Source organism: Agelaius tricolor, unplaced genomic scaffold (genome assembly GCF_023055355.1).
Source record: "Agelaius tricolor isolate 1412-34295 unplaced genomic scaffold, bAgeTri1.0.p SCAF_1, whole genome shotgun sequence".
NCBI lineage: Eukaryota > Metazoa > Chordata > Aves > Passeriformes > Icteridae > Agelaius > Agelaius tricolor.
In genome coordinates this window covers 92,984,957-93,010,462 of record NW_027269261.1, presented here as the reverse complement: position 1 = coordinate 93,010,462, position 25,506 = coordinate 92,984,957, and the positions used below count along the sequence as shown (strand labels likewise).

The 25,506-nt window shown below is 39.4% G+C and overlaps 1 protein-coding gene across 2 annotated transcripts in view; it reads right to left on the bottom strand.

Moving 5' to 3' along the window:
• Positions 1-16,171: 16,171 nt before the first annotated feature.
• Positions 16,172-25,506, bottom strand: part of IBTK (inhibitor of Bruton tyrosine kinase) — a 52,987-nt gene continuing 43,652 nt past the window's right edge. For both annotated transcript variants that reach the window (XM_071444091.1, XM_071444100.1), the window contains exons 27-29: positions 20,126-20,194; positions 19,893-20,025; positions 16,172-17,537 (exon numbers count right to left, since the gene is read on the bottom strand). In XM_071444091.1, coding sequence (XP_071300192.1) covers positions 17,412-17,537; positions 19,893-20,025; positions 20,126-20,194 — 328 coding nt within the window. In that variant the 3' untranslated portion in view covers positions 16,172-17,411. The remainder of the gene's footprint in view (positions 17,538-19,892; positions 20,026-20,125; positions 20,195-25,506) is intronic.

The following is a 25,506-nucleotide window of genomic DNA, read 5'->3' as shown; positions in this document are numbered from 1 at the left end:
TAACCATTCTTCACAAATATCTTCATCACTTAGAATCTAAATAAACCTTTCCAGAGCTCTTGGTGGGTCCAACTCTCACAATAAGAGGGAAACAATAGATCTACAAAGTGCAGACACAGGATGTTCTTAGAGGGAAGTTGCAAGTTCAGCTGTAGTGGAGGTAAATGGGGTGACAGGACAAAAGGTCTGAAGGCAGAAAGGAAGTTTCCTCAAGGTAAAGAGGATTTTTTTTACAGTAGATTTTGCTTTTTATTCAAAACTGATTTGTTTTGTGCATGCCTTATCCATGGAGCAAGGCAACATTCCACTGCCCTGTCAGACTTCTAAACATCCTCTTTTATTGCAAAGGGAGTGTCCCCTCATCCACCCTGGGATCAAGCACAGGTGGATTGCATTACTCTGGGCTGATACTGACGGTACAAGTGGTAAAATCTGAGCCTATGCACTAAATTCATGTGCCACACACTATCTTCTCTCTCTCACAACGGGGTCCAGCCCAAGCAGTATCAAACTGAAACATGGTATTTCTCTAATGCCCTGCTCGACATTGCTCCTGCTTTTCTCAAGAGATGCCAATTTCTTTCTTTCACTTAGACTTCACTTTTGACCTTCTTAGTGACTCTCAAAAGAGGGGGTTGGGGGAATAAAATAAAATCAGCCAGGCCACAGTTACTTTGACTGAGTTAACTATAACAACTAGCCAGTAGAAAAAAACTTGGGAAACCATCACCACAAGAAATGCACTTAAACTAAAAATATTATGGTACGGTTTCATTGGGTCTTGATCTAGGTATCACAAAAATTTCTCTTTTACTGTTTTTTTTTTCAATAAAAGATCACTAGAAAGTCAGCTATTATATATAAACTCTAAGTGATTTTGTGACTTCTTACCAAAACAATCTCATGCCCTCTGTTTTACTCAGGTGAAAAGAATTTAAACTGAAACCCAGAGCTACCATACCTAATTACGAGGTCCAGCACTGCAGAACACTTCTCGTAGAATGGCTTCATTTCTGCTTCTGTAGATGACTTGACACAAAAGGAAGTGCTAAGAAGCTGTCCAAAAATTGATTTTGAGCAACTAAGGGGTGTGGGGACACTATATGAAGAGGGTCAGGGCTAAGGAGACTGTGTAGTTACTACAAATTGTGAAAATGGAGCAGATTAAATCAGGTACTTGTGCCAACCTGATTTACTTGTTCATGCACACTTGCACATCCATACTGCTCTTGTACTTCTCCAATAAAAAACAGGCATTATGTGCTACACTTCTCCTTCTGATTGCCAAGACATAGCACCTGGTTCTTGCTTCAGTTACTGAACTTTGCAAATCACAGTTATCCTTTTTTAAGAACATCATGGGGTTTTTAAAAACGATGGTTTTTGCAAACTCACACAGGCATAGTGGAGTCATTACATGATTTTCACTGAGACAATGCCAAGCTCTAACTACTTTGAATGGCCCTTTAAATAAATAGATGAATATTAAAAGCACCTTCCAGAAATAAACTGAAATAATTAAAATAATTTCTGACCATGCTTAAAGAAAACTCATTTCCAAGCAGTAAAAATTGATAGTCAAACCTTGCTATCCAGCCATGGCACGTGAGATTTTTGTTTTGATGTCTATTAGTTCTGTAATTGTTTTCCCTCCAAGAATTCATTTCTGGATATTTGGTAGCTCTCTGGAGTTGTTATTAATTAATCTAAAATAATTTGTCCTGAAAAAATTGCTAGGGTTCTTAATAAGTGGCAGGTCTGAATGCTTACCTGCATGATTCATGAACATCAAACTAATCACAGCTCGTCACTAAAAATACCAAAAGTTCATTGCAGTAATTACAGCCTTTAATGCAGAACATTTCATATAACTGTCTTTATATAAAGGTCTCAGTTTCATACAGATGTCAGCAGTGGCAGAAAGCACTCCCTTTTCAGGAGAGTACTGATCATGATTTCAGGTGAACTACTCTGCAAGAGGCTATCTGCACAGGAAGTGGAAGAAATGGCGTGGATGGGAACCCAGATCACCTTATCCTAAGTTGAGATTAGTTACACCTGCCTTCATACAGCCTATTCTTAAAGACATCAGTGATTAAGACTGCCTAGGGAAGTCATGGCAAGGCTTCATCATACTTGTTATCACAAGGATTTTTCAAGTGTTTCAGCTGGGTCCTCAATGGTCCAGCTGTGTGGTGTATTTCTATTTCTTTGTAAGATCCACTACTATTCTTTTCTTGAGACTAAAAATACCTTTTTTTTTTTTCCAGACCTCCTTCAGTGGTGGTATTTTCTACGTGTGAAATAACTTCTCGGAGGAAATGTGTCCACCTCATCCAGAAACCTGCACAGGAAAGCAAGTCCAGCCCACTTTTACAGGCTGTTCCAAAAGCCCCCTGTGACCTCGACTGCAACAGGCAGCCTCTGTGTGTGCAGCTAGTACATAACTCTGCACATTAATGTAAAATCATACATATAGAGGCAAAAATGAAAGCCACATGTGACAATGAGAGATTAACTGAGGAAACAGCGATGATGAGAAAGCTGGGATGATGACATGAACATAAACACTGAGTATGAGGTTGAAGGGTTACTGGGATTTTTGTACATGTCAACAAATCAGATTAGAAAAGCAGGGAAACTATCTACCTCAGCATTTGGTTGTACTGCGACGTCTGTGGAGTGCTGCAGCAAATCACAGCACACAAATATTCACATTTCAAAGAAGACTTCAAGAAGACAAGAATAAAAAAATCCAGACAAGTTTAATAAAGAGCTGTTAAATAACTAAAAACATGAAAATCATCATAGGAATCCAGCACATTTAGTTCACAAAGTTACTCAGTTACATCCTCTGGGATTATAAATACATTGAGGCCCCACACACAAAGCAAATGATTGGAAGCTGAAGCTAGGATTCAGAGATTACCAAGATTCAAACTCAACTCACAAGGGTAAAACCGTTCAGAGTGTTTTCCTGGACTTATGAATCTGTCAGTTGCCTTTTGAGTAGTAGACTCTGTGCATTAAATGTCAAGGACTTGCACTTAGATCAGGATTTGATTAAGTTAATGTTACAATCTCAAAACCTGCTGAGTTTTAAAATTCTTAATTCACAGGGTTATTGTCAGTCTTCAATTTTAATATAAAGCAGTTTCCTTTGTTCAGAACAGAAAAGGAAGGTAAGAATATGAAGTTATATGACTTTATGTAGTAAAGCCCACAAGGAGAGACAACTCAGCAGAGATTTTCCCTTGCACTGTCCATCTCTGCCCATGGCATGACCAGACAGGAATGTTCCTGAGACAGAAATGCACTGCTGAGCTTCCCACAGCAAGCTCTACGCATGCTCCTCACAAAAATTCAGCTCCTCCGAAATTATGTGTCAGCTTTGACAAGACAGGATAAAGGAGACGTGCTTGGTACTGGAGATTTTCTGCAGGAAGTAGCTGAAACACTTTTATTTTCCTGGTCTGGCAGAGTCCCTCTATTGATTTACCTTATCTTACTCAAGTCTTGTTGATTTCTCTGAATCTGATTTCACAGATATTTAATTAAACTTCTTTAAAACACTAGCAGTAACTGTTGAAAACTCACATATGAGACAGTACATTAAAAGGTATCAGATAAGGGGAAATCCCAGGTGTGTATGAAATGGCTTTTAGTGTCCAAATGTGCTGGCTAACAATTAGCAACACACTGTGGGAACAGAAAACTGTAACCAGAGATGTTTTTGACCACAGTTTTACAGGCCCCTATGGAAGCACAGAAAAGATTGTAAACTTCAATCCAATTTCTAAATTGTATTGAAAAAAACCCTTAATCTGGGCTAAAAAAGAAAATTGTTTGCATCTGGAAATAATAAGAAGGCTAGGAAAAAATGGAGTGTGATTGTGGCTCCCTGGTGAAGCAAAGTCGGATATAGATTTAGACTGCAGGAACAGGCATGAAATCAGATGTTACAAATATTGCAAAGAAATGCATAAATGAAATATAACCAGTGAGAGCCAGTAGATCAGATTCTTGTCTACAAGCAGGTGAACTTTAAAGGGAAGATGTATAACAAGTAGTGTTCCCCTAGATAAAGAGAGGTACCATGAAATTGCAGTAAAAAGAGAGAAAAAGATTGGGAGAGGGAAGCTAAGTGCAGTAGAGCAAGGAGCAGCAATTAAAAATTGGTGCAACACAATGCCAGGGCATTTCAATGAAACAGAATATTGGGGGGGGTGAGGGAGAGGAATCCTGGGAACTTTCCAAAAGCAGTTTAAAGCTGCAGAAAAATGGCATGTGTGAAAGACATTTTGAACAGGGTTATCAAGATGTTGAAGGAACCCCACAATAATATTTTGTCAAGCTACAAAAAATGTTACAGGCTTGTGTAACTACCCAGTTTCCAGAGATGAACAGATGGCACTAGTAACAGAAAAGGAAAAGGCAACAGCTGAAATGAAAGCACAGAAAGATGCAAACTCTAGCAAACAGTAGAGACTTGCACAGACCTGAGAAACAAGCTTGTACACAAACAAGAACACTAAAGAGAAAGGGGCATGCAAGTGATACAGAAAATAAACCAGCACACAGTCAATAGCAAATGTACAAGATACAGAAAAAATAAAATTAGAAAAGCAGTGATGTCGTGTAGAAAACATAGTGGAAAAACCTTATGCACAGAATCATCATGTCAGGGGTTTCAGGAACAAATTCAACTGCTGATAACTTTGAGATTTCTCACAGATGACATTATTGAAACACAGTAAGTAAAAAGTAAATGTTAGTCATACCCCTCAAAAAAACCCCCCAACAAACAAAAAAAGACAGCAGTGAATGAACAGGAAAACAGAAACCAAAGAGAAAATCAACACTTTTTTTCCCCATGCTAAAGTGTGTCCTAAATAGTGCAAATAAAACCTATAATAGGATGAGTCTGGGGACTTTACTATAAACAACACTTAGACTGATGAAAAGGGGAAAAGATTGAAATTTCACATAGGGAGGAAAAGCCACAACTTCTGAATTAAAAAAATGTATATGGTAACTAAACCTGAGACATACACTAAAACTAAGACATAGGAAAAAAAATAAAATGTAACAAGACCAGGTTATTTACAAGCCAGATACATTATATAAGTGGCACATTGTCTATCACTGACTCCAAAGAGGTAAAAATGCTACTACATTATCAGAGCAATAATCTAGGGTATAAAACCTCCTAATATTTTCTCAAAAACCTCCAAGTACATCTGCCACCTGAGACAACAAATGGAGTAAGCTTCTACAGGATACTGTCTCAGCACACTGCAGCTTGAGTGTTGATGGGAGCTGGAAGCCAGCTACCACATCCTGAAAAATAAAGCATGAATGAAGAGGCAATCAGCATACAGCATGAGATCAGCCAGGCAGAGCAGAAATACCACTCCAGGAAAAGGCAGTGAGCTGCTGGATTGCACATCAGCTTCATTATCAAGAGATGGTCAAGAAATACTTGGAAAGAACATCTTCAAATAAATGCCTTCTTGACAAGAGCCAGACAGAACTTTTAAGAGTAGGTAAAAACCAGTAGCAAATGATATTAGAGGATAATAGCCAATGAGTAGAGGGGGGTTTTTGGGTTTACTTTTTTTTCCCTTTTTTCACTTAGTTGATTATGGGGTTGTGGGAGTTTTGGGGTGTATTTTTTCATTCTGTTTCATTTTTAACGAAAAATATCACAATCCAAACAGGTACTTCACTGAAGTGACTGAGAGGTGGATAGCTAATTGCTGAGACAATGACCTTGCTATGTGAAAACACATCCACTGAACAAGAACTTTGACCTCACAATCAAACAGAAAACATCACCATCTCAACTAATGGATAATTTTAAGGCAGGCACTAGAAAGACACAGGGAAATAAAGCAGAGGTTTCCAAGTGGGCATATTTATTATTCTGCCAGACTGGCCCTGCCAGAGAAGAATTCCTCTCTGTGCCCATAAAGACAAGAAAAACACAGAGAAAAGCTGAGCAAGGTTGAAAGCATCACTTAAAAGATGACTGGATCATCAAAAACAAAAGGGTTGTCAAAAGTCTGAGCCACTGTCAGAGGGAAAGCTATTTCTGACAAGTCAGAATTGCCAAATTCAGCCCATGACACTGGGTTAAGTGGTCATGGTACTTGCTGAAGTCAAGTTAAGAGCCAAAGAGATAATGACAGCTCATAGCACTAGCAGCAGGGCTTAGATTTTAGAGTTACTAGTTCCAGAGAATTTTACAGGTTAAAAAAAAATATTGAAAACAAAGGAAAAAATAAAAAAGGAGAAAAAATTAAAAGGAAAAAAGAAAGCAGAGAAAAGAAAACAAAAAGAAAAAAGAAAAACAGAAGTATTTTATGAGCAAGAAGCTGTGTGGGGCTGAGTTGGTGGCCAGGATTAAACCATGACATAAATGTACAAACAAGTCAGCTAATCTACCCTAACAGATGTCCTGATTTTTAAATTTACATCTCAAACAAATATGACAGAGGGAAAAGTGATGCAGTCTCCCTGAACGGGTCACTATGATCTTACATAAAGAAAATGAAAACAACTTTCAGGACTTTTTACTTGGTCAGAACAACACATGTGAAAGAAGAAGCAGGACCAGGACACTGCACTCTTGTGTCTCACTCCTGTCTCACACAAAATGGGAGGGAGCCAAAAGAGTCTCTGTGACAATTTATCTGCTTGAAATGCTTTTAGCCACAGGGAATGGAGGTAATTTTGCCCGAAATTTACTCAGCTCATTAGGAAGCATTTCCTACTATAGAAGTGAATATGTGAAGGTGTATGAGAAGGAAATTGGTTCCTGATTTCAGTCAGCTCTCCATCCTTCACTGCTTACATTCCTGTACCTCCTTCGCACTGTCTAGAAGTTACTGTAACCTCCATGGCATGCATCAAGAGCATAAGATGGTTTGATGAGAAAATAATCCTTGCTATTTTTTTTCTATTTTCTTTTAAAGCTAGCTTTCTGGTACTATATAGTTAGTACTTGCCATGAAATGCCATCATAAAAACTTAAAACGGCCCTTGGTAATGTTACTACTGCAAGACCATGTTTCAGTTAGTTTAACATTTAACACATTAAAATAAACACAACCTGGTTTGGGTTTTTTTTTCCTCCCTTTCAGCCTGACCCAAAATATGCTAACCTGATAGAAGGAGGCCAGGAGTGCTGCAAAGGCTCAGGCTTGATACATTGCCTCTACAGCCACAGCTGCACCACCACAGGAGAGCACATGAAGAAGCAGCCATACTTTCTGGAGATATTCAAGGCACAGATACTTTAGGGAAAACAGGGCTGGCAAATTGATGTCTGATAAAGTCTGGGAAGCCACAAGGAAATACTCTATGTGTAGAGCTCAACAGGACATAGGACTCTATGACATTTTCCAGTTCTTCCTCACAGTTGGACTTCACAAAACCTAAGACTTAGTTTCTCTCCCCATGAACTGCTCAGCAAGGTTAAAAGGGATTCAACATCCAGTATGCTGAATTATTATGCTGTCAGCAGTAGAATCTAAAAGAGATGTTATTAAAAAAGAGAGCAAGAGTAAAAAAGCCAGTTCTTGAGTCTGTTGGATGTAAGCATATTGCTTCAGAGTCCAAGGCAGAGTTGGATTACAAGCATCCAACTCTGAACACTTCTAATAAGTTAATTAAAGAAATATTACATTCCTATTCATAAAATCTTCCTTCTTCCAGAACGGACATTGATTGATGTTCTTAATAAATAAAAGATCATCAACTTTTATTCTATGATAAATCTTTCAAATTGCCATGTTGTTTGCACTTTCCTGCTCTACCCACTGCAACTCCTCCAGCTGCTATGAGCTATTAGCAATATTTCAAGAATGAAAATATGGAACTGTTCTTGTTCCTTCCCAAATGCCAGAACTGACAAAAATGAAAAGAAAGTGACATTTTCAACAGTTTTTACCTGATCCCATCATCCTTGCTGAAAATATGTCTCCAAATAATAACGCACAGCACTCTACTCCTACTTGAGTTAACCTAACTCTTTCTTTGACTGAAGTAGGAAGAGACCTTTCATATGCCAGTCCACAGTCTCTAACCATATCAAATGTCTTTACTTCTCATTTCTCATCTGTAACTTCACTTGGGGTAGGGGTGGGTGGTGGATGGAGCAATGGATATGACAGAAAAACCCAAAACCAGCTCTAACAAACAGGCCATGAAAAACCCAATCACATAACCCAAAGAAATCCTGAACCATACATCATAGTTAGTTAATATCTGGCCATGATAAGCAGTCCACAATCATTTACAGGACCAAATTAAAGAGCAGAATATGTAAGTTTGTTGTTTCCACATAGGCACATGCCTACAGTTGGGGCAGGTCATGATTCTTGCATGCAAAAACCTTGTGAAGCAGTAGTCTAAAGCAGAGAGGTTTGCATAGAACTATTTTGCAAAAACATTTCATTTTTCAAAACATTCTTCAGCTTTGTACCCAGAGATACAAAGCTAAAGCAAACAGATTTACAATCCTTCAGGATGACCCAGTTAGACCAAGACAAAAATAAAAAAGAAGCACTGAGTTAAATGTGATAAGGCAAAGCATTGATTTTCAGTCCACTACATTGCTCCTTTCTAAGGCATCCACAACAATCCTTGCATTGGCTACACAGGGAGATAAGGCTCCTGTGCTTTCCTTGTCTGAAAATAGTTGATGCAAAAATTCTCTTTTCAGAGTTCTTTATCTCCAGTGTAACCATCTTACCACAGTACCAGTAAGAAGTCCTATCCAATGGAGATTGCCTGCAATAGTTCATAGATTAATTTCCTTTCCTATTTAAAAAAATAAGCTTTAAGAGCTTGCTGGACTTTCATATTTCTGTCCCTGCAGTAAAGTTTCTGAGAATCTGGTCAAGACCTTGCTGCAACAACAGAATCATCATACTGATATAATCATTAATAATAATGATTATATCAGTAATAATCATCAGTAATAATAATAAATCAGTAATAGCAATAAATATATATTATAGTGTTAAACAATTAACGAGTAATCTGCTTTAAACTATTGTTTAAGGAAAGTAATCTGCTTTAAACTATTGTTTAAGGATAATTCTGACCATGCTGACACTCCCTATCAACAACCCCTTTAAGCAAAGCTGAGAAAGACACAAATGCGGATGTGGGGGAAGGTGGTGAACAGAGAAATCTCTTTTCCCACTAATGAAACAACTGAAACAAGTAAACAAAGACGGTTCACCAGTAAGTGAACTCTGACAGCTTTGTTCACCTAACATCTCAGTAACACAGAAATGTGGAGGCAGGTAGGTGATGAGGCCTGAGATGGATACAGCCAGTAAAGATCTCTTTCACCCATCAGTGATGTCTCATCCAAACCAAAGGGAAGGAAAAGGCAAGAGGGTTCACACCCTAAATGGAGAGAAAGGGAAACACTCCTGAGCAATTGAAAAGGAGACAGCGGTACTCAGACTAATGGTATTGGTAATATCTACTTAACCTGTTCTCCTGGGTCACAGAATATCCTGAGTTGGAAGTGACCCACAAGGACCCTCAAATCCAACTCTTCAATGGTTGATACAAACCCACAACCTTGGTGTTAGTAGCACCATGCTCTAACCCACTGAGCTAATCTCAGCAGTCAAATGGTGTTTGTCCCCAAATTTAGGGCCATTCCACTTCAAAGATCCCACTGTTTGAATGGGGCCCTTGGACAGTCAAAAGGGAAAGCTTGTCCTCTAAATATTCCTAGACAGTACAAAGGCATGGACATTCAATTTTCCCCTTGGTGAGATAATGAGTTTGCCAAAAGGGAACCCCAGCCTACAGATGTGACTGCTCTGATTTCCAACACTGTGTGACAGAAAGGTAGTAGGAGAAGTCAGACTTATGCTGACCTCTCCAAAACAGGACAAGAGAAAGAGGCTGGAGGCCTCAATTCTTGTTTTGATACAAACAAAAGCATTTTTTATTATCCAGCTTACAATAAAAATGAAATTTAAAAAAATCAAATAATTCCCACAAAGGTCACAGCAGCATCCAACACACTTGGAAAGAGAAGCCAAATGAGAGGTTCACCTTGAGGTTCCTGGGTGGTGGGGCAGAGTGCACTGTCAGCATGCATGACACCAGACTGGGGAGAGTGACTGATACACCAGAGACTGTGCTGCCATCCAGAGGGACCTCCACAGGCTGAAGAAATGGGCTGATAGGCACCTCATGAACAACTGCACAAAGAGCTACAGAAAAAAAAATCATTATCAAGATTATGCTGTGGAGGGGAAAATATTTTGTTGTCATATGATCAAAAACAAGGAAACAATAAAAGTCTTGGTAACTTGCTCTTCTAACTCCTTTTTGTACTTAGCCCAAGTTGCTGAATATAGATCTGCAGAGGCCTACTGCACAGGCACAGAAACACCCAAGCATTCTGCAAGGTGTTAAAGTGCTAGTAAAGATTTTCTGTGGAATCTTGCAAGATCTTGCAAAAAGACATTTTGTCCTCTAACAAAAGTTTGCACCAGGTCAGCAGTTAGGTTTATTTTTCAATGGGCTTAAAATCTCTGTTGCCATGTGCCACAGTAGCACATAAATCTTTCCACCTCCTTGTCCACCAAAAATTTATCAATACTAGAACATCAGTTATTGCTGCTCATTCTGAAGCTGCTAAGGAGCAGGGGGAAAAAAAACTAAGTAAATCCTGGGTTTATTGTTTCTAGGAAAGAAGATGTCAGAAACTAAAAGATGAGAATGAATAAAAGGTAGCTCAAAAAATTTCATCTTGCAACTTACAATGAGTGTTCAGCAAAATTTCAGCCAAAACCTCATTTTTGATGCCATCAGTGAGAAGAGAAAGTGTCCTGGGAGTGGAATTTCCATGTCTTCTTTTGGTGCAAGCCTCTTTTTGCAGCAGCTGCACTTGTTTCATAGAGAGGGTCAGAGAAAGAGAGGAACAAATCTTGGCTGAAAGCCATTCAGCCTTTCAGCATTTAGCCTACATAGCTGATTCCAGAAGAGCTAGAGGCTCCACATGGGACAAGAAAAGAAGGAGAAACTTCCAGATTCTCCTTCAGGACATGACCATAAATGTACTGCTTAGCCTTAGACTAACCAGCTTCCTACTTGCATGTTGACAGCCACCACCTGGAAGCTGGATAACAGTCCACAGTCAGTGTGCCTCACAAATACAGTGAGACGTAATCGTTAACATTTGCAAAGCACATAGATAAAGTTCAGATGAAAAGGTTCACTACCACTGAGTACACAGAGATGGAGGGAAGAGATAACACATTACCTGTATTTGTTGAATGGTGCAATATAATTCAATTCTACAACCATAAGCAAATACAGCTATGCACACGTGCATGCACACACATTCTCCTTCAGCCCATGTGCTATTAGCTATTTGTGTAACACAAAGATGTGATCCTGGAAACCCTGCTGCACTCACAGCCCAATTCCATCTTTGCAGTATGCATGAACATGGGCAGGGTGTCTTGTAAACATCTTAAAATACACATAGTGGGAAAAAGACTTAGATTTTGCGCATTTTTCCCTCCTATTGCAATAGAGGCAGTATAGAGAAGGTCAGGTGAACAAAAATATCTGTATGTGTGCATAAGGAAAAGAGAAAAATAACTTTAATACATCCTTTATGCCTTTTTCTTTTTTGCTAATGTATCGGTTGTTCCCAGTGCTGTGTCACCAAATGGCACAAGCACAGCTCTAATCACCAAGTGCTGTGTTGTCATCTATGACCTCTGCAGAAATGGTGGGTCCCCTTCAGAACAAACTTATAACAGTAGATAAAAAATTGGCCTAGAAGCCCAGTCACACTGAAGGCAGTCACAGCTGATGAATCACGAAGACTGCAGAGAGATGAGCAGGAGGCAGGAGCAAGCAGCTTGCACTCCCTGCACAGCTCTCACGACCTCGTCACCTACAGTACAGGGGCTCAGCCGTGCTCACGCAGCAGGTACAGCGACTGTGCTTAAAGCAAAGGGCACCTGGCACCCTCCCAGCCACCTGACCTACAGCACAGGCAGCTAGTCCCTTCTAGTCCATTGTCTGGCAAACATACCTGACATATTCCTACAGAATTACAGGATGGTGAAATGACTGTGTGAAGAATAAAGACCCCTCTTCTACTTTAATGGCATACAGTCTGAGGAGCCAAATCTGGAAACAGTTTACTACTGTGAGAAATTAGTTGAGAATCTAGGCTCAGGTGTGGCACTCCATCATCCTGAAACAAATTTTAAAACAATAGAAGGGAGAAAAAAAGAAATCTTACAGTAATAAGAATGATATAAAAACTTTTTTATCCATTTTTCTCTGTCCATGTTCTTATTTGAGAATTATTCATGAAAATTATTACTTTATTATTATTATTATAAGGGAGAGAACTGACTCTCAGCTTTCCCTCAGCTGTACATTATTACTTGAGAGCAAATGCAGGGGATCTGTTTAAGTATGCTGTAAGGCCAACTTGCCTTTGTTTGTTTGCTTGCTTGCTTATCTGTTTTTCATACATCCTTTATGCAAATGAAACACAAAAAAATCCCCCAAGCATACCCCAGCTTTTAACAATTATATTTCCGTCATTATTGGAAAACCTCATGCATGATTTGGAAGAATTGACCCCAAACATTAGAATTACGTGTTTTAAAACAACTCTGTAGATCTACAAAGAATTCATTTAAATCAAGATCAAAGAGTGTGATGGTATTTCCTAAACCATCACTTGACTCAAACTTTCTTATCTCCCTGGATCAGTTTCCTCCAAGAAAACTGCAGTTGAACGAGAACATTGTTCTCCCACTCCATGAGATTATGAATCCTGTTGAGGGGCCTGATTTTGACTGGGTATTTCCTTCTCCAAGATGAGCCACACAAAGAAAATGCACTCAGCACAAAGCTAATGCTTTTGACAGACTCATGGTGTTTCCATGAAAACACGAAGCAAGGAATTTTCCTCCCTCTTTGCAAAGGTTGAGACATGCAAATTCAGGCACCTTCATGTGCTCTGATTGGAGGTGCAGAAGACCCAGCCCAGGCAGACATCAGAACCTGGAGAGAACTCCCCTGCAGAGTCCTCAGAAGTCACTCCAGGATTGTCATGCTGCCCTTACTTGATTGCCCAATTCTTTACTGTCTGTGACCATGGCTCAGTCACTCACTACCCACCAAGGCCCAATTTCATGCCTCAGGCCTGAGCTGAAATCTATATATTGTATAGAAACAGAATATGGTCAGTCACTTGAATCACAGGATATAAAGCATGCTTTAAGCATCACCTTGATAAACCAGAGTGCATTCTTCAAAGCTGATCTAAAGAGCAGACTTTTAACTATTAGTATTGCCAGTCCTTATCTGAAGCCATTGCAAAAGTTCTCTTCTCATGTTATTCAGGTGCCACAAAATAAGGGGACAAAAGACAAGTCATGCTAAAGAAATAGTATACTATGTGAGAAATAAAAAGAGAAATCAATATAGAGAATGAAAGAGGAATAGAAATCAAGAGAAATAGAGAAAGAAAAACAAAACCAGAAAAACAGAACAACAGAAAGAAAAACCGAAGAACATAAAAAGAGGGAAAAATAGAAAAACAGAAAAGAGAACAGAAAGCAGAACTGTTGCTAGAACAACAGGCACCTCACCTGAGGAGTATCTTCGTTTCCAGCACATTCTTCACATCCAGCTTCCTTTCCTCCAAGCAAAGTTTACAAGTGCTGAAGGACTAGTGTAATGAGTGTCCATGCAGGTATCTGAAAGCTGCTATAGAAATACCATTTTTTTTGGTTCCATGATACACACTGTAGTTCAGGAAGAATTTTACTGGAAAGCAAGAACTTTCTAGGTAGAGTTTGTGTCAGATACCACTCTCTTGAACAAGAAACATCTCACACAAGCCATTAGAGGGACTCCCTAAACTCACAAGAACTTTTCTGCTGCATCGTTGCTAAAACCCTTTCACTTCAAACTTAGATTGTGTGGTTGTGAATTTGCTGGCCTTCTGCAATTAATGAAGTTTTTTTCTCAAGTTTAGACACCTGAAACACTACAAAAATAGTTCCTTCCCTCTAGGCATTTCTCAGTTCTGCCACATCTAGAGCCTTGACAGGAGGGATTCATTTTGTATGCCTCAACATCTCACCATTTTCCAGCACATCAGGCCATAGAGAAAACCCTTCCCTTCAGTTTAAGTACCTGGCACTTCAGTGGAGTTTTACAAACTTTTCTTGGAGTGAGAATGGATGGAATACATTCCGAGATCATTTGATACCTTAATTGACAGCTCCTGTTACTACAAAGTGTCCCTGGTGACATCCTGCAAGTCAAGGATTAAGGGCTTAAATTACTTTATTCCTGTGTAAATCTTTTACCTTTATATTTAGAATATGATCTAACAAACCAGTGTTCTGTTCTGACTTGCCTTTACATCAGAGCTAGCAATTGTTTGGGTAAGGAGGAGAGTCCAGGTTGCCAAGAAGCTGCAGAACATAATTTCAATTGCAGAAAAATCAATGAACACAATCAAGCTGAACGCTGTCAAAAGAGCTCTGAGTCTCTTTTTATATTATTAAAAAAAAAAAAAAAAAAAAAGGAGGGGCAGGCATGGAGACAAAAAAATGGACACATCTGAAGTTCAAAAGTGGTCATTTTAAAACATGCAGCTAAAATAATCTATCACCACCTACAAATGATGCTAACCACAGGGTGGGGGATGGGGAATTCAGTTAAAAAATATACAGTAGGAAGGTATCATCAAGATTTATAACAAAAGCTAAATTAGGAAATTCAGTAATTTTTTTGTCAATTCTGTTCTGTGAAAGGTTGCACAATCAGTCCTGATATGGAAATTCCATTCAACAATACTGTCAGATTAGTCACCAAAAAAAAACTCTACCCTTGAGGAAGAAAAGTAGCAAAGATTCTACACCTGACTGAAGTCTCCCATTTTACTTACATTTTCATTTCAATATACAGTGCAGAAATGTTATGCATTCCTCAAATGCCTTGACACAGTAACAGCAAGTCCTGAAGGTAGTGCAGTATTATTAAAATTTTAAATTGTTTTTTTTTTCCTCCATTTGAAGGAGGAAAATTTGCAAGTTTTATTTACCCCTCTATTTTTAAGAAGTTACTGAAGTTGGGGATAATGAATGATGAAGGAGAAAAGACAAAATGCTTATTCAAGGAAACTTATTTGAGAGGATGGTTCATTTGTCTTTGAGATAAAACAAATACTTCAGTAGAATTCTTTTGTTAAAGTTGTATTTCTTACACTAAATAGCTGCAATACATCTCCTTTAACTTATAAATCTATATGTGAAATATTGTCTTTTACTGCAAACTCTGATGTGCTGCACTATGTTCACCAGAACCTGGGAATTCAACCCTGGTTTTGTGCAAGTTAAAGGAGTTAACAAACTCAGAAATGACAAAATGTGATGAGAGCTGAATTCATGTTTGGCGTAAAGAAAAAAGGCCACAAAGTTGGGCATCTGAGCTAGAAAATGACATTTTTGTGACACACTTTAGCCTTAACAAAGCTGTTCAATCACAGCAGTTTAGTGTTCTCAACTCCAGAAGAGTGGTACACTGATCATTCTTCACTTTTGTTTATGAATATTACATATAACCAGTGATGATGCCTAAACAAACTGTGACAATAAAACCACAACCTGAAAGCAGTCAAGCTCTTTGGCATGGTGGAAACATCAATCCTCTTAAAATTTCAGGATAATTTTCAGTGGCATATTTTGAAAAAAAAAAAGCAAATTAGCAAATTGAAAAAAGCAAATTGAAAAAAACCAGCAATTTTACACTTGATAATAAATTAGCTCCCACCTGGAAAGGCCTGCTGCTTCTATAGCTATTTCTCACAGTACACAAGCTTTCTTTTAAACCAGAGGATAGTTTCAGCAGGCCCTAAGGCCCTTTACTGCACCAAGTAAAGCCTTTAATGCAAGTATTACCATCAGTTTAATGAATGAATTACCAACAGAATTCAAAACAGAATTAAAACCTACATCTTTCCTGGCCTGTGTAGCTTCAAAATGTCTGCAGTTCTTGTTTCAGACACAAAATAAATACTTATCAATTACTCTAGTTACATAAATAATCATATATAGACAGCACATAAAAGTACACTATCTTCGTATAAATCAAGATTTTATGGTTTATTGTGGTTTTTTTACAATTTTTGTGGGGGATTTTTTTTTGGTGTAGCTTGACCTGAAATCATTAAGACATATCTACATCACTTTTTTCAAGGTTCTTTTATCACACAGTGATCATTTTTTTACATTCATTTTCTGTAGATGTCTCTATTCCAGTTTTCCAGAGTTCATGAGTACTGACATTACTGAGGAAGCACAAATTCAAACACACCTATACAAACAAGACAAACTAGACAAAATATTGCAGATAAGGCTACCTTTTTTTTCATCTTTTTATATCTATAAATTTGTTTCAACCAGGCACAGAGAACTTTGGAACACAATATTGAAAGCCATCTATGATAATTTTTGCAGCTCAGGTATTTGCAAATTTCCCAGTCAAGCACTCGCCCCTACAGCTTCAACAATGTATACACTGATCTTTGATTTCCTCAGCACTGCAAGTGAATAATCCCCAAACATAGTGGTTCTAAAACCATACCATATTTACCAGAGTAAGACTACAGATGGGCTAATAAGTGGCACCACATCCTCTTGAGCTGTGTGCTTTAGTTCAAGACAGAGCTGCTCCAAGGCAGGGCTCACTCATAGCAGTGACAAACATGCACAGCTGAGCCGAGCACAGGCCATGGCCGGGCACAGCCTGGGGCACAACAGGGAAACGTGCTGGCCACAGCAACCAGAGAACCAGGACTCGCACACATAACTTAAGAAAAACTGCATTGTCAAACTATACTTTTACATGAAGTTCAAGCACAAACTTTTTCCCAATATTCCCAATTTGCAAGAAAGGTCTGAAGGACACACCCCCAAACTTTAAAGGTGTTTAATTCTGCACATTCAATTCCACGTTAAATCACAAAATGAACACTCGCTTTTCACCTGTTAATTTAACAAAAAACCCTTACAATTTAAGATTAGCAAATACATTCCCAATCTACAGCCTCATGTACCATTACTAATTATAGGTGTCATTAAAGAATTGCTGTCAAAACATACATACCATAGATACTGTGGGTAAAGGACACAGTGAACACATTATTTCATTCTCTCTAACAAATACCTAGTGATTATGGGCAGTGTTTTAATGCTGATGTTAAAAATTACACGATTCTTATTCTTCCAGTCCTGTATTACTTGTAAGAAGAATTACAATTTCAAAAGTGCACATACAGCTGTGAGAACTGTGGGAGGGAGGACTGTGAAGAGTACAAATTAGTGCTTGTTCCACATAGGTGCTGCTATAGGTCCCTGTGGAGCCCTTTCAACGGTCACAAATTCTTCAGGGTTGTCAAAAGCTTCATAGTGGACTAGTAAGTCTTGAATAGCACACTCCTCAATCTGGAAGGAAAAAAAGAGCATGTATGTCAGTGTCAGGTCTACATTTACACCATAGGCATGGTTATGAACTGGCTTTACTGGTCCTGAATGCATCAGATCTCCTAATCAGGAGGGAGTAGTAGATGATACATTCTTCAGACAGCTTGAACAAACCTCATGTTTTCAGGGCCTGCTCCTCATAGGAAACTTGAGGCACCTTGATATCTGCTGGAAAGGCAAGAGAGCTGGACACAAACATTCTAAGACCCTTCCCCATTGGTGAAAAATTCTTAACACAGATGAAGGAGGCGATCAAGGGAGATATTCTGATGGATCTCATATTCCCCCAAAAAAAAAGGACTGGTCAGGGATGTGAAGGTTGAGGGCAGCCTTGACTGCAATGACAATGAGATACTGGACTTCAGGATTCTGAAAGCTGAGAACAGGAGAAATAGCAAAAAACTTGGGACTTTAGAAGAGAAGACTATGAAGGCATCTGCTCAGAAAAATTAATGGGATTTGGCCCCAGGAAGAAGAAAGGTCCAGGACTGCTGGTTGACTTTAAAGATCACCTCTGCCAAGCTCAAGAATAGGCCATGCCAATGAGCTTCCTAGCCAAATAAGAAAGGCAGGAGGACTGCACAGCTGAAAAGAAGACCTCCTGACAAAACCCAAAAAAGGAAGCATACAAGATGTGGAAGCAGAAAAAAAGTCACACAGAAGGAAAACAGAGACACTGTGTGACCACATAGGACAAGAATTAAGAAAGTCAAAGGCCATCTGTGGTGAAATCTGGCAAGGAACATAAAGGCCAGCAAAACAGGCTTCTACTGCAGCAAAAAAAGACAACATGGATGCACTACTGAATGAAAAAGACATGGAAAAGGCTGGGGACCTTCATCTTGGTATTAAGTGCAAAGATCATGTCTCCAGCATGCCAGGCCCTGGAGATCACAGCCAGCCAAAATGACTGCAAGACCACTCTCAGAAAAACCTTTGGAAAATTGTTGCAATAAGGGTTGATTCCTGAGGACTAGGAATCAAGTGTCATTCCTGCCTTTAAGAAGGGCAAGGGGATCTGAATGACCACTAGGTGCTTCCTGGGAAAATGGTACAGCTTAAGTATTAACTAAGAGTTTAAGTGGACAAGCTTAAGAACAGATCTCATAAATGCAATGTGAGACAGACTGAAAAGTGGCAGAACTGGCGATCTCAAAGGGCTGTCACCACAAAGTGGCACAAAGTCCACCACACCAGCACTGAGACTAGGGCCAGCACTGTTTAACATCTTCATCAATAACCCACAGGAGGTTGCAAGCAGTAGAGAATGGGAAGGAGTGCTGATATACCAGACAGCTGTACTGCCAGAGAGACCCAGACAATGTTGAAAAAATGGGCTACAAGGAATCTCATAAAGTTCAAGAAAGGGAAACATGAAGTCCAGCCCCTGGGAAGAAAAACCCCAGACACCAGTACACACTGGGAGCTGACAAGTTGGAAAGCAGCCTGGCATAAAAGGAGCTGGGGTCCTGGTGGACAACTTAGCCTTTTAGCCAGCAGTGCTCTCATACTGCAAAGAAGGGTAGCAGCCTCCTGTGCTCTATGAGGGACAGCACTGCCAGAAAAATGAGATGACATTTTCCCTCTACCCAGCACTGGCAAGACACACTTGAAGTGCTGGGTCCACTTCTTGACCTCCCAGTACGAGAGAAACATGGGATATAATGAACAGTCCAGTGACATGGCATAAAAATGATTAAGAGCCCAGTGCATCTGACACTGAGGAGACGCCGAGCACACTGCACTTGTTTAACGTGGATAAAAGAAGGCTTAGGGTGATCTTATCAAAGTGTATAAATACTTGCTAGGAGAGAATAAAGACAACTGACCCATGCTCTTCTAAGTGAAGAGAAGAGCATGGGTCAGTAGAAGAGGCAAAGGGCACAGATTGAAAACAGAAAAGTGCATTTAAAAATCTTTTTTCATGTGAGGGTGGTCCCTGGAACAGGTTTTCTAGAGAGGCCATTAGTCTTCATCCTTGCAGATAATCAAAGGCTGTCTGGTTTTGAGAAACCTCCTCTAAACCTCCTCTGAGCAGGAGTTTGGATTAGACAATTTCCAGGGTTTCATTCCAAACTCAACCATTCTCTGAAGCTGCAAATACATTTATCACATTTACCAGCCATTTTGACTTTAATAGACCTTATCAAAGGTGAAGACCTTATCAAAGCAGGGTGAAGCTATTATTAAATTATATTTACTATCATTATGTAAATGCCATGTAGAAATACACAATTAACACTAATAATTGATCTCTGAAAGAGTCATTGGAAACTCCTCGTGTTACTTTAGAGCAGCAGTAATTTTGCACTTTACCTGGATCAACGCCAAAGGTTTTTCTCTGCTCCTAATAAGAGCAGCTTCCTGCTGCAGCTCCTCCTCCACAATAGCTGAGAACATGACAGGTGCTATCACAGGAGAGCTGGCTGGTGATGCTGTTGACCAAGGACTGCAAAAAAAGAAAAACCAAACAACATTATGAGGCAACATCAAGGTCAGCACAACACACAGTAAAAAAGTTCCAGAACCTACGCCACTACCAAACGTACTTATGACTCTCGAGCTGTGGAGAATCCACAACATGGTCTTCCAGACCTGGATTACTTCTAGTGTTGCACCTAGAAAGGTAGGAAAGGAAAGAAAAAGTCATTGGCAGAGCATTTTCCTACATCATATTGTGAAATACAAAATTGCAGTAGGAAATCACAACAAATGTGTAGGATTTTTACAGAGGAAAGTCATTAGGATATAATGTGGAATTTGTTCTCAAGTGTGATACTGAGATGGAAAAAGACACTGATCCTCATTTCTAACTACCAGACCCTAACAGAATTTCATCTTGGGCATTAATTCTGGCATTTCCTAACATTTGAGGATTTGATAAAAGGAGTTTCATTTCTGATTATTTAAAAAAAAAAAAAGGCTATTTTGCTTTTTTTACATGTAAATTAGCCCACTGAGTTATGCACTAACAGCACTACCCGTAAAAGTTGGCAATTAATATGAATGAACAAAAAATTCAAGTTAAAAGGATAAAGATTCAAGATAAAAATTGAATTGTCCTGCATTCAAAGTAAGTGTTTAATGCAAAAGAGTCAGTGCTACAATCTCACTAGAGTAAATTCTTTGAGTGCAAACCCAGAAATTATGGATTTTCAGTACATATCCTGTAACCACCTCTCACATTCACAAGAACAGTGTAAAACTAAAATTAACAGAATAGAAAAAATAAAAATCTTGAAATATCTATATAGTTCCTGACAGGAAGATATTTTATTCAGTTGCAAAATGTTAACCTCTCAAAAAAAAGAAGCTCACATTTGTTACACTGTATTCATTAAGAGACAAGTGTGTTTGTCAGAAAAATCCTATGCCAGTAGGAAGAGAGGGCCCTATTCTCATGATTTAATATCTATCTTTGACAGAATAGTTTTGCAATTTCCAGAACCTTAAGAAAGTGCTACAGCATAATGTGACATGCTGGCAAACATTTTTTGAATTATTCTATGGCACTGCAAACAACCTAAGGGTGTTGCTGTTCAAATAAATCACTCTCAATTTTATTTAATGCTTTGGTAATCCTTTGTAAGTGACCACAAGCTCTTGGATAAAACAGAAAAAAATCTATAGAAAGTTAAGAGAATTCCAGTAACTACCAAGTTCTCTGTCTGAAATATTTTCCCTACAACACAATTCCAAGGATAACAAAAAACATGATTCCTACCACTAAGTAGTAAGGGCAAGATCTCAAAAATTCTGAAATCTAACATCCATCATCAAAAACGGATTTAAATTAATCGTGTTGAGCTTTCTGTCACAAAACATAATTTTTCCCACAAAACAAACAATGCACACTGCCAGGTCATGCATCCTTGTTCTCAGTCTGAAAAATATGAACTGAGTAAATGGACTATGAGATGGGTGGAAAATGGTCTGGAAATGGATTAGCTGTACAAAGTCCAACTGAAAAGCAAGTACTAGTGGAGGTCCTCAGGGGCTGGTACTGGAACCAATCCTGTTAAGCATCTTTGGTAGAACAGAACAGACCCTCAGCAGGCCACAGCTGGCTGTGGAGAGGTTGGGATGGTGCATATTCTGGATGTCAGGCAGCCTTTCAGAAGCTCTCAAGAGGCTAGAAAAATGGGCAACTAAGAACCAATGAATTTCAAAGGGAAGTGCAAGGTCCTGTATTTGGAAGAGAACAAGCCCATGAGGCAGTACTGGCCAGGACTGACTGGCTAGAAAGCAGCAGAGAGAAAGCAGAACCTGCAGAGTCCTAGCTGACAATTAGTGGAAGATGTTACCAGCCAGTGCCTCTGCAGCAGAGAAAGCCACCTGTGTGCTGGGCTGTGCTAGCAATACTGCAGCAAGGCAGGCAGAGGATGTTGTATTTCTTCATCTACATATAGAGCATCATCCTCAATTTTGGGCTCCACAATACAAGAAGGATGCTGTCAGGTTGGAACAAGTCCAGGAGTTGGAAGAATGTGTTTTGTTAATCCTAAAGGGAGGCAGCAAAGGGGAGATCTCTTTGCTGTCTTCAACTACTTAAGTGCAGTACAGAGAAAAGATGAAGCAAGAATCTTCTTAGAAGAGCACAAGGACAGATCAGAGGCAACATACACAAGAGGCAGAATAGTAAATTCTACATAGATAAAAGGAAAAATAAAGATACCATACAGAGATGATTATCCACTGAAACATGCTGCCCAAAGAGTCCAGGGTATCTTCTTGGAAGCAGTCACAACTCAACCAGGCCAGGTCCTGAGTAACATGATCTAGTTTCACTTATTTTGAGCAGGAGGCTAAACTACAGAATCAAAATTACTCTGTGATTTCAAAGCAGGGCACTATTTTTCAGCTGCATCCAGCTCTGACATCCTCAGCACAAAAACCACATGGACCTTGCTGCAAGTCCAGAGGAGGCCACCAAGATAATTAGAGGTATGGAGCACCTCTCCATCCAGGGAAAAGCTGAGAGAATTGGGTTTGTTCAGCCTGGAAAAGAGAAGGCTTCAGAGTGACTTAATTATTGCCTTCTAATACATGAAGAGACCCTGAAAGAAAGATAGACAGGAATTTTTTTACAAGCACATGTAATGTCAGGACAAGGCTTCAACTGAAAGAGTGCAGGTCTAGTCTAGATATTAGGAGGAACTTCTTCACTGTGAAGGTGGTGAGGCACTGGAACAGGTCTTCCCCCAGGGAAGCTGTGGATGCCCCATCCCTGCAAGTGTTCAAGGCTTTTACTGCACTTAAAGATAAGAACACTGAAAAGCAGAAAAGAACCAAAGAAAAGGAAGACAAAGAGGGGATGAAGGCAGCCTTCTGTGCTTTTATACTGATATTAACTCTCCATTTAATCTCTTTTTCCACCTGCTTTTATAATACTCACCTTCCAGCACATTTGGCAGTATCTGATTTGACAGCTACACTATTCTTTCCATTCCCGATCCAAAGAACTCACAGCATTACTATAAATGAACTCAACTGGATTGCTACACTTAACAAACCTGATGACTTCTATACAAACAAACAAGCCAAAAACCCAAGTAACAATTTAAAAAAATTGCCTCAGCAGAATTTCCCAAAACTGGAATTAATAGTTCCAGCATCACAGTATACTCTAGTGATCAATTAAAACATAAGTAAATACCTATATCATCTCCCCCATTTAAAGTCAATGGGGCTTTAAAATGTAGGAAGAAGTCCAGGTGTTTTGAAGCTGTTTGTACATATGTACATCTGTGTTTCTTGCTAACAAGACACTCAGTCCAGATATTAAATCAACTGCAGATATTTCAACATTCTAAATTAATTCCTCAGCTGGCATCAAAATGACTAGAAATGGAATACACAGGAAATGTGAAGCTAGCATATACAGAAAAATGGAAAAAGAGCCACAAAAACATAGAACTTGGAAATCTGGAAGTCTAGAAATTAAGACTGATGCAGACACATAAATGGTTCTGCATGGAAATAAACCAGCCAAGTATCATCAGTACTGAACCAACCTGATTAACTCAGTTGGCTGAACTTGCCATGACTCTTGTGCAGCCACCAAAATGTCCCAGCCCTGAGCTCCCTAGTGTTTCTTGAGTATTTGTTCATGAGACGCCAGGTCAGGTTTGGTGCCTCCCTGATCTAATAACTGCTCTCAGAAAGAGAACACAAAGCCTGGTCTCCTGCAGAACCCTCCTGGGTTTTGCTATACCATTTGAGTCATGAGCTACATATTAGCTCATTATTAGCCATGACAGAACTAGGCCATTCCCACACAAAGCTGCAAACACTTGTTTCCACTAAGACGCTTCCCTGCTCCCTGGAGTAACACCGTGAACACAAGTCAGGCTGCCATAACTGAGTTAAGTCATGTCAGCCCCATGCTTTTAGCTTGGACTGTGAGCTATACATGCACAGCATAACTCCCAAGGCTGAGGAGCCCCTGGAAACAACACAGCCACAGCCACATGCCCCAGCTCTTGGAATGATGTGCCTCTGGATTGAATGCAGTTCAAATCACCACAATTCATGACAGGGTTTACCTAAAAAAAAATCTGAACTGCAAAAATTGGAAAGTGACAGTACATAGAAGAATGCTTATGTCACCATCCAAAATACCCTCATCCAGAGATAAAAGAAACTGTCAGTTCAATTAGTGCACAGTTTATCCAAAGGAGAAAGACAAAGCAGGAACATAAAGTCATGCAAGTATCTTCAGTGTCCCATCACCAAGTCTGACATCAACAGATGAGGATTGCTTATCTCTATGCCTGTGTAATTTCCTCCTCTTTAAAAGGAAGGGGTAAGGGTGTGGATAAATAATCTTCACATAAATAGCCCTTAAATGCCTCAGGTATAAAATCAGAGCCTACTGTGACAAAACCATACAGTCAAAAAAATAAAATTACCTCAAACTAGAAACTCTACTCCTAAGTTTCAGATGGAGGCACTAGTTACCTAGGCTCTTTACACCCACTAGAAAAAAAAGGCATCTTCAGACACAATTCAAAAACAACCTGAAATGGCTTTGGAGGGACCTTCTTTTCAAAGTGATGATAGTCAATTTAGCCATCTACTAGTCTTCCACTAGCTTAATGTATCATTTTCAGACATTTAATGTATTAAACCTGCATTCAGCTAAAATAGTCCACTTTGAGAGCGTGCAGACTGGCCAGACTGCACAGACAAGACAGGGCAATGCAAAAGGAAAATAAATGACTTTATGAAGATTACAGAGCTGTTGTGGCAAAGCTAATAATAGCATCCAGAGCAAATTCTCTTATTACCAGCCCCTGGCATCTCCCATACAATGAAAAGTTTTATTATTGTCCTAGCAACAAAATGAACAATACCTGTTCTGCAAATTTGTGTTTCATGTCCCCACACCTCCACTCACCACAGTAACTTGATCTTTATCACTCTTTCTGAGGAATGCCTCACCATCCCACACACTCCAAATGCCTCCTACCTCTCTCCTCAGCCACTATCCCACACACAATATTCCTACATTTCTATCCTCATTTTATTCTTTATATAGCAGTAATACATGTACTACTTCTGTCCTAGGGAAACACCAGTTTTTATACAAGCTGAACAACCAAAAGCAAGACCCAGAAGAACTTTCTTTTCCTCACAGAGGAGTCAGTTACTGGAAGACAATGGTGCAGGAGTTCATAAAAAAACCAGCCAGAAAATGATATAGCTTGTGCACCCACAGCTCTGAAAACTTCTCCCTCAGCACAGCTGCATAAACTTGAGTCAGATTGTTCTGAAGTTGTGTTGTAAGAAGAGTTGTGTGAAGGATTACAGAAACTCCCCCTCTTTATGCAAGAGCTTCACTTCAGCTCAGTCCCTCAGGCCTTTCTTGAGCTATGCTGCAGCTATGGCCAAGCCCAGCTTTGCTGTTCCTGACCCTGACTTGATTTGC